Below are 12,480 nucleotides of genomic sequence, written 5' to 3' on the forward strand. Positions count from 1 at the left end.
GTTTGGTTTTGTTCTCTGTCTCCCCCTTTTAGACCGTGAGCCCGCAGTTGGGTAGGGACCGTCTCTATATGTTGCCAACTTGTACTTCCCAGGCGCTTAGTACAGCGCTCTGCACACAGTAAGCGCTCAATAAATACGATTGATTGATTCATGCTTCTAAAGATGATTTCGTACTTTGTCATTGGCAGGCATTTCCTTAAAACGTTTGTCTGTGGGGTGTGATGAAACCAATTCAATAATCTGCTTTTAACACCCAACTCCTTCTCTAAACTCCCTGTGGGCAGGGGGTCCCATCTACCAACCCTGTTGGAGTGTACCCTCCCGAGCGTTTTGGGCGGGGCCCTCCACAAAGCAAGCGAGCGCTCAGTACATAGCAGAGATCAATAGCTAACCATCGATAGATAAGCAGTATGGCATGGGGACAGGGCACGGGCCTGGGAGTCACAAGGTTTGCTGCCATTTGTCTGCTGCATGATCTTGGGCGACTCAAAAAGACTCGGATTAAGACACAAGGATTAAGACACAAAAAGACACAAGGATTAATCAATCAATCAATCATATTTATTGAGCGCTTACTGTGTGCAGAGCACTGGACTAAGCGCTTTCGAAGTACAAGCCGGCAACATAAGACGACATAAGATTAGATTAAGACTGTGAGCCCCCAGTGGGACAACCTGATCACCCTGTAACCTCCCCAGCGCTTAAAACAGTGCTTTGCACATAGCAAGCGCTTAATAAATGCCATTATTTTTAGTATTATTATTATCTAGGTTCTCACCCCGGTTCTGCCTGCCCGGTTTCCCCCTTTTAGACTGTGAACCCACTGTTGGGTAGGGACTGTCTCTATATGTTGCCAACTTGTACTTCCCAAGCACTTAGTTGAGTGTTCTGCACACAGTAAGTGCTCAATAAATACGATTGATTGATTGATTCACGCCTCCTAAAGATGATTTCTTACTTTGTCATTGGCAGGCATTTCCTTCAAGCGTTTGTCTGTGGGGTGTGATGAAACCAATCCAATAATCTGTTTTTAAAACCCAACTCCTCCTCTAAACTCCTTGTGGGCAGGGGTCCCATCTACCAACTCTGTTGTAGTGTACCCCCCCGAGCATTTTGGATGGGGCTCTCCACAAAGCAAGCGAGCGCTCAGTACATAGCATAGATCAATAGATAACCATCGATAGACAAGACGTATGGCATGGGGACAGGGCACGGGCCTGGGAGTCACAAGGTTTGCTGCCATTTGTCTGCTGCATGATCTTGGGTGACTCAAAAAGACTCGGATTAAGACACAAGGATTAAGACACAAAAAGACACAAGGATTAATCAATCAATCAATCATATTTATTGAGCGCTTACTGTGTGCAGAGCACTGGACTAAGCACTTGGGAAGTACATGGGGGCAACATATGGAGACAGTCCCTACCCAACAGTGGGCTCACAGTCTAAAAGGGGGAGACGGAGAACAAAACCAAGCATACTAGCAAAATAAAATAAATAGAATAGATAGGTACAAGTAAAATAAATAAATAAATAGAGTAATAAATATGTACAAACATATCAATCAATCATTCAATTGTATTTATTGAGCGCTTACTGTGTGCAGAGCACTGGACTAAGTGCTTGGGAAGTACAAGTTGGCAACATATAGAGAAAGTCCCTACCCAACAGTTGGCTCACAGTCTAGAAGGGGGTGACAGAGAACAAAACAGAACATATTAACAAAATAAAATAAATAGAATAGATATGTACAAGTAAAATAAATAGAGTAATAAATACGTACAAACATATATACATATATACAGGTGCTGTGGGGGAGGGAAGGAGGTAAGGCGGGAGGGATGGAGGTGGGGGGGAGAGGAAGGAGGGGGCTCAGTCTGGGAAGGCCTCCTGGAGGAAGTGAGCTCTCAGTAGGGCCTTGAAGGGAGGAAGAGAGCTAGCTTGGCGGATGTTGGGGGGGGGGCGCATTCCAGGCCAGGGGGTGTACGGTGGATGTGTAGCGGGCCAAAAGCGAGTCAAATTGAGGAGCTGGATGTTCCCCAATACTGCAGGGGCGAGATCCAATTTTTCTTCATAAAACCGAGTAACTAAGCAAAAGCCATAATGAGGCAAAAATGAAAGGGTTCGGCTGAAGCGGTAGCAAGCCCAGACTAGATGGCTCCATCTTCACCTGTATATATGTATATATGTCTGTACAGATTTATTACTCTATTTATTTATTTTACTTGTACATATCTATTCTATTTATTTTATTTTGTTAGTATGTTTGGTTTTATTGTCTGTCTCCCCCTTTTAGACCGTGAGCCCGCAGTTGGGTAGGGACTGTCTCTATATGTTGCCAACTTGTACTTCCCAGGCGCTTAGTACAGCGCTCTGCACACAGTAAGTGCTCAATAAATATGATTGATTGATTGATTCACGCTCCTAAAGATGATTTCTTACTTTGTCATTGTCAGGCATTTCCTTAAAACGTTTGTCTGTGGGGTGTGATGAAACCAATTCAATAATCTGTTTTTAACACCCAACTCCTCCTCTAAACTCCCTGTGGGCAGGGGGTCCCATCTACCAACCCTGTTGTAGTGTACCCTCCCGAGCGTTTTGGGTGGGGCCCTCCACAAAGCAAGCGAGCGCTCAGTACATAGTAGAGATCAACGGCTAACCATCGATAGATAAGCAGTATGGCATGGGGACAGGGCACGGGCCTGGGAGTCACAAGGTTTGCTGCCATTTGTCTGCTGCATGATCTTGGGCTACTCAAAAAGACTCGGATTAAGACACAAGGATTAAGACACAAAAAGACACAAGGATTAATCAATCAATCAATCATATTTATTGAGCGCTTACTGTGTGCAGAGCACTGGACTAAGCGCTTGGGAAGTACATGGGGGCAACATATAGAGACAGTCCCTACCCAACAGTGGGCTCACAGTCTAAAAGGGGGAGACGGAGAACAAAACCAAACATACTAACAAAATAAAATAAATAGAATAGATGTGTACAAGTAAAATAAATAAATAAATAGAGTAATAAATATGTACAAACATATCAATCAATCAATCAATCGTATTTACTGAGCGCTTACTGTGTGCAGAGCACTGGGCTAAGCGCTTGGGAAGTACAAGGGGGCAACATATAGAGACAGCCCCTACCCAGCAGTGGGCTCACAGTCTAAAAGGGGGAAACGGAGAACAAAACCAAACATACTAACAAAATAAAATAAATAGAATAGATATGTACAAGTAAAATAAATAAATAGAGTAATAAATATGTACAAACATATCAATCAATCAATCAATCGTATTTATTGAGCGCTTACTGTGTGCAGAGCACTGGACTAAGCGCTTGGGAAGTACAAGGGGGCAACATATAGAGACAGTCCCTACCCAACAGTGGGCTCACGGTCTAAAAGGGGGAGACAGAGAACAAAACCAAACATACTAACAAAATAAAATAAATAGAATAGATAGGTACAAGTAAAATAAATAAATAAATAAATAGAGTAATAAATATGTACAAACATATATACATATATACAGGGATTTGAACCCATGACCTCTGACTCCAAACCCCGGGCTCCTTCCACTGAGCTACGCTGCTTCCTCTAGACTGTAAGCTCCTTGTAATGCAGGGAACGTATCCACCAACTGTTAGATTGTCCCCTCCCAAGTGTTTAGTCCAGTCACATTCTGCATACAATAGGTGCTCAATAAATACAATCGATTGATTCTCCAAGGACAAGGCCTTAATCAAACAATGATATTTATTGACTGTTTACCGTGTGCAGAGCCCTGGACTAAGCTCTTAAGAGAGGACGGTATAACAGAGTTGGTAGGCACGTTTTCTGCCCACAGTTAATCCATCAGTGGTGTTTACTGAGCACTGGACTGAGCACTTGGGAGAGTCCAGTACAACCACCATCCAGGCACAAAGGTGCACATCCCAAGGACAAGGGAGAGGGAGAAGAGGAAATGAGGGCTTAGGGAAGGTCTTTCGGAGGGGGTGTGCCTTCAGTAAGGCTTTGAAGGTGGGGAGAGTCACCGTCTGTCGAATATGAAGAGGGAGGGTATTCCAGGCCAGAGGCAGGAGGTGGGCGATGCGTTGGTTGGGGATTCAGAACAGAAGAGAGATTGAACAGAACAGAGCTCCTCACCTTCCCACCCAAACCCCATTTTCCCTGTGACCTTCCCGTCACTGTAGACGACACTACCATCCTCCTCTCTGTCTCACAAGCCCATATCCTGGACCCATCACTCTCTTTCAACCCGAACATTCAGTCTGTCACCAAATCCTGTCGGTTCAACCTTCGCGGCATCGCTAAAATCTGCCCTTTCCCCAAACTGCTGCCGCACCGATCCAAGCGCTTCTCCTCGCCCACCTTGATGACTGCATCAGCCTCCTCGCTGTCCCGGCCTCTTGTCTCTCCCCAGTCCGGCCCAGACTTCTCTCTGCTGACGGGATCATTGTTCTACAAAAACGTTCAGTCTGCATTTCCTCACTCCCCAAGAACCTTCCATCCACTTCTGCATCCAACAGAAACTCCTCACCATCTGCCTAAAGCCCTCAATCACCTCACCCCCTCCTGCTTCACCTCCCTGATTTCTTTCTCCAACCCAGCCCACCCACTTTGCTCCTCTAACCCCAACGTACTCGCTGCACCATCATCTCATCTCTCTCGCCACCAACCTCGAACCCACATCCCGCCTCTGGCCCTCCCTTTTCATATCCGACAGTCGATCACTGTCCTCACCTTCAAAGCCTTATTGAAGGCCCACCTCCCCCAAGAGGCCTTCCCTGGTTAAGCCCTCCTTTCGTCTTCTCCCACCCCTTTCCGCACTGCCATTGCACTTGGATTTGTTCCCTTCCTTCACCCCTCTCTCCAACCCACAGCCCTTATGTCCCTACCTGTAATTTATTTATTTGTTTATATATGTTAATATCTATCTCCCCTTCTAGATTTTCATCTCTCTGTGAACAGGGAACGTGTCTACCAACTCTATTATTGGGTAGGGACCGTCTCTGTATGTTGCAAACTTGTGCTTCCCAAGCGCCTAGTACAGTGCTCTGCACACAGTAAGCGCTCAATAAATACGATTGAATGAATGAATGAATACTCTCCCAAGTGCTTAGTACACCCAGTAATCGCTCAATAAATACCACCGGTTGATGGATTAAGAAATACCCCTTGCAGATTAATTCATTCATTGTCATATTTATTGAGCGCTTACTGTGTGCAGAGCACTGTACTAAGCGCTTGGGAAGTACAAGACGGCAACATATAGAGACGGTCCCTACCCAACAACGGGCTCACAGTCTAGAAGATAGAGGACCAAGGCAGGTATATGTGGCTTTAAACAATCAATCGATCGATCACATTTTCTGAGCGCTTTCTGTGTGCAGAGCACTGTACTGAGTGCTTGGGACAGTACACTGGACGTAGTAGACATGAGCCTTGGAAAGTACAGTTTGGCAACATCTCGAGAAAATCCCTACCCAGCAGTGGGCTCACAGTCTAGAAGGGGGAGACAGTCAACGAAACAAAACAAGTAGGCAGGAATCAGTATAAATAAATAGAATTATGGATATATGCACATCATTAATAAAATAAATATAATAGTAAATATGGACATATATTCACAAGTGCTGTGGGGTGGGGAGGGGGGTAGAGGAGAGGGAGGGAGACGGGGCGATGGGGAGGGGAGGAGGAACAGAGGAAAAGGGGGACTCAGTCTGGGATGGGAACATAGATGCTAATACTGCACACAGTAAGCACTCAATAAATACCACCAATGGTGATGATTTTTTTAAATGGCATCAATAGCATCAAAGCACTGGGGTGGGTATGAGCAAATCAGGTTGGACACAGTCCCTGCCCGACGTGGGGCTCACAGTCTCAATCCCCATTTTACAGATGAGGTATCTGAGGCACAGAGAAGTGAAGCGACTTTCCCAGGACCACACAGCAGACAAGAGGCAGAGCCAGGATTAGAACCCATGACCCTCTGACCACACAGCAGACAAGAGGCAGAGCCAGGATTAGAACCCATGACCCTCTGACTCACAGACCTGTGCTCTATCCACTATACCATGCATGTTATGTAACATATATATATATATATATATATATATATATATATACACATTATATATAATACAATAATACATACAGTAGTGATGAGTGGCATTTATTATGTAACATATTGTATTAATGATATTAATAATACATATAGTAGTGATGAGTGGCATTTATTAAGTGACTACTATGGCCTAATAGCCAGGGTAGATAACAAGATAATTAGGTTGGCACCATCTCTCTCCCACATGGGGCTTCCAGTCTTGTAGGAGGGAGAACAGGTATTGAATTCTGTTTTTACAGATGAAGACACTGAGGCCTTGACTCCCTCCCCTTTGAGGAACAGGGACCTTGTCTAACTCCCAACTGCATGTTATTTCCCAGGGCTTATTACAATGTTCTGCCCATAGTAAACACTCAAAACTCTGGCTACTACTGGAGAAGTTAAGTAACTTTCCCCAGGTCATGGAGTAGGCAAGTGGCAGAGCAGGATTAGAACCCAGGTCCTCTGACTCAAGCTGTCCTATTATAGCTGAGCCCAAACACTTTTCTCCTCTAGCATCAGTTTTCTCATTGTGTGCCCCAAGCCTCCTCTTCCGCTTCCCCATGTCTTCCCTCTAGTCCCTTCTAGACTGTGAGCCCACTGTTGGGTAGGGACTGTCTCTATGTGTTCCCAACTTGTACTTCCCAAGCGCTTAGTACAGTGCTCTGCACACAGTAAGCGCTCAGTAAATACGACTGAATGAATCTACCTCACTGCTTAGTACGGGGTCTGACATGTAGTAAGCACTTACCTGGATGTCGTTAAAAGAAAAAGGGTCCCCCGCCTCCGTTCTGTTCATCTGTTAGGCTGGCAGCCCCCCGAGAAGTAGATTCAAGAATCTACTTGATTCAAGAATCTTCTCTTGATTCACGAGAAGCAGCATGGCTCAGTGGAACGAGCCCGGGATTTGGAGTCAGAGATCATGGGTTCAAATCCCGGCTCCACCAACTGTCAGCTGTGTGACTTTGGGCAAATCACTTCACTTCTCTGGGCCTCAGTTACCTCCTCTGTAAAATGGGGATGAAGACTGTGAGCCCCCCATGGGACAGCCTGATCACCTTGTAACCCTCCCAGCACTTAGAACAGTGCTTTGCACATAGTAAGCACTTAATAAATGCCATTATTATTATTATTATTATTATTATTAAGTCACTTAACCTCTCTGTGCCTCAGTTACCTCATCGGTAAAATGGGGATGAAGACTGTGAGCCCCCCGTGGGACAACCTGATCACCATGTAGCCTCCCCAGCGCTGAGAACAGTGCTTTGCACATAGTAAGCACTTACTAAATGCTATTATTATTATTATTATTATTATTATTATTATTATTATGTCACTTAACCTCTCTGTGCCTCAGTTACCTCATCTGTAAAATGGGTATGAAGACTGTGAGCCCCCCGTGGGACAACCTGATCACCTTGTAACCTCCCCAGCGCTTAGAACAGTGCTTTGCACATAGTAAGCGCTTAATAAATGCTATCATTATTATTCAAGCAGGGGAGCAGGGGCCCATTCAGTTAAGGACAGGGTGGAACCCGGCGAATGAGTTTTGCTTCCTGCCTCTTGACCGAAAAGCTCTTTCCTTTTATCTCCCCTCAAGCTTCTTCTCCAAAGAGAAAGAAGACTAGAAAAAGCCAAAGACGACACCACCCAGAACAGAAATCAGCCGGCTTAGAGAAAGGTACGGAAGATATAACGGGCAAAAACAAACCAACTGGTTTGGTGAGGTTGGCGGACGGAAAGCTGAGAAACTGTGTGCACCGAGGGCGGCAAAAATGGCGAGCGCTTTGTCGGTCGATTGATCGCTTCAGTGGGATTCCTTGAGGCGTCCAGCCCTCGCGGCCACTTTTCACAATTCCAGCTCTTTTGCCTTCGGAACGAAGCTTTTCCCAGGATGGCTTGACACTGTCATTCATTCAATCGTATTTATTGAGCGCTTACCGTGTGCAGAGTGCTGTACTAAGCGCTTGGGAAGTACAAGTTGGTAACATATAGAGGCAATCCCTACCCAATAGCGGGCTCACAGTCTAAAAGGGGGCAGCTCGCTGTGGGCAGGAAACTTGTCTACTGACTTTGCTGTCCTGCCTGAAAGGGGCAGGCCGAAAATGTCTGAGGGAAAGGGTCGGACTGAAAATGTCTGAGAGAAAGAGTTGGGCTGATGTATGTGGGAAAGGGTCAGGCTGATTATATCAATCAATCAATCAATCGTATTTATTGAGCGCTTACTATGTGCAGAGCACTGTACTAAGCGCTTGGGAAGTACAAGTTGGCAACACATAGAGAGGGTCCCTACCCAACAGTGGGCTCACAGTCTAGAAGATAGCTGAGGGAAAGGATCAGGCCGAAAATGTCTGAGGGAAAGGGTCAGGCCGAAGATGTCCGAGGAAAAAGGAGTTTATGTTTGATGCGGGTTCTAATCCTAGCTCTCCTTCTTGTCTGCTGTGTGACCTCGGGCAAGTCGCTTCACTTCTCTGGGCCTCAGTTTCCTCATCTGGAAATGCGGATGAAGGCTGTCAGCCCCTTGTGGGACAGGGACTGTGTCCAACCTAATTAGCTTGTTTCCACCGCAGCGCTTAGAACAGTGCCTGGCACACAGTAAGTGCTTAATGAATACCTTAAAAAAAAGGAGGGGAGGGAGAGGCAGGAATGGAAAAGAGGGTAAATCAATCAGTGGCATTTATTGAGCACTGACTGTGTGCTGAGTACTTTACTAAATGCGTGGGAGAGGACAAGGCCACAGAGTTGGTAGACACGTTCCCTTCCCACAGTGAGCTTTTACAATCCAGAGCGGGAGACAGACATTAATATCAATAAATGAATTATGGATCTGGACATAAGTGTTGTGGGGCCGGGCCGAGAGGGTGGCGATGTATAAAGGGAGCAAGTCAGGACAGCGCAGAATTGAATGGGAAAAGAGGAAATGAGGACTTGGAAGGTCTCTTGGAGGAAATGGGCCTTCGATAAGGTTTTGAAGGTAGGGAGTGTGATAGATCATCATCAATCGTATTTATTGAGCGCTTACTGTGTGCAGAGCACTGTACTAAGCGCTTGGGAAGTACAAGTTGGCAACGTATAGAGACAGTCCCTACCCAACAGTGGTGATAGATGTGCACGGAGGGACAGGGCATTCCCGGCCACAGGCAGGACGTGGGCAAGGTACTGACCATGAGATAGACGAGACGGAGGCCCCGTGAGCAAGTTGGCGTGAGGCCTTTATAGCCCATGGGGACTGAGTTTCCGTTTGATGCCGAAGTGGACGGGCACCCATTGGGGAGTCTTAAGGAACGGAGAAACACGGCCCGAACATTTTTGCCAAAAAATCCATTGGAGATGGGAGAAATAGGATAGTAGAAGGATATGGACATAAGGGCTGTGGGACTGGGGTGTGGATTAAAATGGTTAAGGGGTCTATAGCCAACTGCGTAATGGACGCAGAGGAGAAGAAGGGAAGGAAAGATGAGGGCTTAATCAGGGAAGCCCTCTTGGCGGAGATGGGATTTTAGCGGGGGTTTTGAAGGTGAGAGAGCAGCGGTCTGTCGTCTATGAAAGGTATAATTTCTTTATACACGAGTCCGAAGGACGGGCCCGCTATACTTCGGGTAATCCGAATTTTTCAGTTTGATCCACTTGCCTCTCAAGAGCCTGACTGTTGGAAAGCTGAAGGCGTACTCACGGTTCTCATTCCAGGACCCGCCGCCCAGGCGACTCAAGCCTCCTCGACTCTCGTAAAGGACGTCTCCAAAAAACCGGCCGAGCACGTGGTCTCTCAAAGTGACGCAGATACTCACGGTGCCCCAGACCCCAGCAAACGCAATTTAGAGGTAGGAATCGGGCTCGTTTCAAGCCATTTCCCTCTAGACTGTCAGTTCGTTGTGGGAGGAGAATGTGTCTGCTTTATTGTTCTGTCGGACTCTCCCAGGCGCTTAGTCCAGTGCTCTGCACATAGTAAACACTCAATAAATACCATTGACTGACTGACAGAGACTGTGAGCCCACTGTTGGGTAGGGACCGTCTCTATATGTTGCCAACTTGTACTTCCCAAGCGCTTAGTACAGTGCTCTGCACACAGTAAGCGCTCAGTAAATATGATTGAATGAATGAATGATGAAACCCCAAATCCGATGGAAGGATTGGGGGGATCAGCTTCTCTGCTTCTCCGTTTCCATGCTGCAAATGCATAAGCGGGGTGGCCTAGTGGAAAGAGCTCGGGCTTGGGAGACAGAGAGCTCTGGGTTCTAATCCTGACTCCGCCACTTATCTGCTGTGTGACCTTGGGCAGGTCGCTTCGCTTCTCTGGGCCTCAGTTCCCTCATCTGTAAAACGGGGATGAAGACTGTGAGCCCCACGCGGGGCAGGGACTGTGTCACCCTGATTCGTTGTATCCACCCAGCACTTAGTACAGCGCTTGGCACATAGTGATCACTTAAGAAAGACCATGGGCTTGATTATTATCATTACTATTATTATACGCTCAGTCTCCAAACCAGCCCATGGAACTATCACTCAAACAATTGATCGTATTTAGCGAGGGCTTTACTGTGGGCAAAGCACTGTACTAAGCGCATGAGAGAAGCAGCGTGGCTCAGCGGAAATAATAATAATAATAATAATGATGGCATTTATTAAGCGCTTACTATGTGCAGAGCACTGTTCTAAGCACTGGGGAGGTACAAGGTGATCAGGTTGTCCCACGTGGGGCTCACAATCATAATCCCCATTTTACAGATGAGGTAACTGAGGCACAGAGAAGTTAAGTGACTTGCCCAAAGTCACACAGCTGACAATTGGCGGAGCCGGGATTTGAACCCATGACCTCTGACTCCAAAGCCCGGGCTCTTTCCACTGAGCCACGCTGCTTCTCTGAAAGAGCACAGGCTTGGGAGTCAGAGGCCATGGGTTCAAATCCCGGCTCCGCTGCTTGTCAGCTGTGTGACTTGGGGCAAGTCACTTCACTTCTCTGGGCCTCAGTGACCTCATCTGGAAAATGGGGATTAAGATTGTGAGCCCCACATGGGACAACCCGATCACCTTGTATCCTCCCCAGCGCTTAGAACAGTGCTTTGCACATAGTAAGCGCTTAATAAATACCAAAATTATTATTATTACAATATAACAGAGTTGGAAGATACATTTGCTGCCTACAAGGAGCTGACAGCCTACAACGGGGAGACAGATGTTAATCTAGATAATTGCATTACAGATTTGGACACACGTGTTGGTTGGGGCAGAGGGTTGGGGGAATATCAAGAGCCTATCCCAGCTCCGCCACATGTCAGTTGTGTGACTTTGGGCAAGTCACTTAACTTCTCTGTGCCTCAGTTACCTCATCTGTAAAATGGGGATTAAGACTGTGAGCCCCCCATGGGACAACCTGATCAGCTTGTAACCTCCCCAGCATTTAGAACAGTGCTTTGCACATAGTAAGTGCTTAATAAATGCTATCATTATTATTATTATTATTAAAGGGGACAGATCAGATCCAAACGCCAGGGTGATGTGGGGGGGAGGAGAAAAGGCAAGTGAGGAGGGAGAAAAGTGGGGTGAGTCAGGGAAGGCAATGACTCTGAAGAGGAACTAATTACTAATAAAAACTGCTTTCTCTTGTCCACCAGGATGCTCAGGTAAAACCCTGTTCTTCCGTGAAAGAGGTGAATGAAAATTCCAAAATTATGCCTGAACCAGGTAAGAGACGGCCCAGGCCTGTTTCGTTTCAAACAAAAGTAGTCATTTTGAAGTGGAAGAGAGTCAAAACCAGCCATTTGGAGCTTCCGCTATGACCTTTCAGGGCATTTGCACCTTACATAATCCCATCTCTGCCTTCAAAAACTAATTATGATCATTGGGGTATGTGTTGAGCTTACTCTGTGCCAGGCACTATACTAAGCATTAATGTTTAGTAATGCTTAACAAACAGCGCTGCTCATTGGAAAGAGCACGGGCTTTGGAGTCAGAGGTCATAGGTTCGAATCCCGGCTCTGCCACTTGTCAGCTGTGTGACCTTGGGCAAGCCACTTCACTTCTCTGTGCCTCAGTTACCTCATCTGGAAAATGGGGATGAAGACTGTGAGCCCCACGTGGGACAACCTGATCACCTTGTATCCCCCCGGCGTTTAGAACAGTGCTTCGCACATCGTAAGCAGTTAACAAATACCATCATTTTAGAGAAGCAGCGTGGCTCAGTGGAAGGAGCTTGGGCTTTGGAGTCAGAGGTCATGGGTTCAAATCCTGACTCCGCCACTTGTCAGCGACTTGGGCGAGTCACTTCACTTCTCTGTGCCTCAGTTCCCTCACCTGTAAAATGGGGATGAAGACTGTGAGCCCCCCGTGGGACAACCTGATCACCTTGTAACCTCCCCAGCACTTAGA

The 12,480-nt window shown here is 46.6% G+C and overlaps 1 protein-coding gene across 1 annotated transcript in view; it reads left to right on the forward strand.

The window, feature by feature from the left end:
- The window catches only part of FSIP2 (fibrous sheath interacting protein 2), an 86,312-nt gene that overhangs the window by 23,683 nt on the left and 50,149 nt on the right, over nucleotides 1-12,480 (forward strand). Inside the window, 3 exon segments of the mRNA XM_038748419.1 lie at nucleotides 7,714-7,794; nucleotides 9,801-9,934; nucleotides 11,727-11,796. Coding sequence (XP_038604347.1) covers nucleotides 7,714-7,794; nucleotides 9,801-9,934; nucleotides 11,727-11,796 — 285 coding nt within the window.

The sequence above is a fragment of the Tachyglossus aculeatus genome, chromosome 6 (genome assembly GCF_015852505.1).
Source record: "Tachyglossus aculeatus isolate mTacAcu1 chromosome 6, mTacAcu1.pri, whole genome shotgun sequence".
NCBI lineage: Eukaryota > Metazoa > Chordata > Mammalia > Monotremata > Tachyglossidae > Tachyglossus > Tachyglossus aculeatus.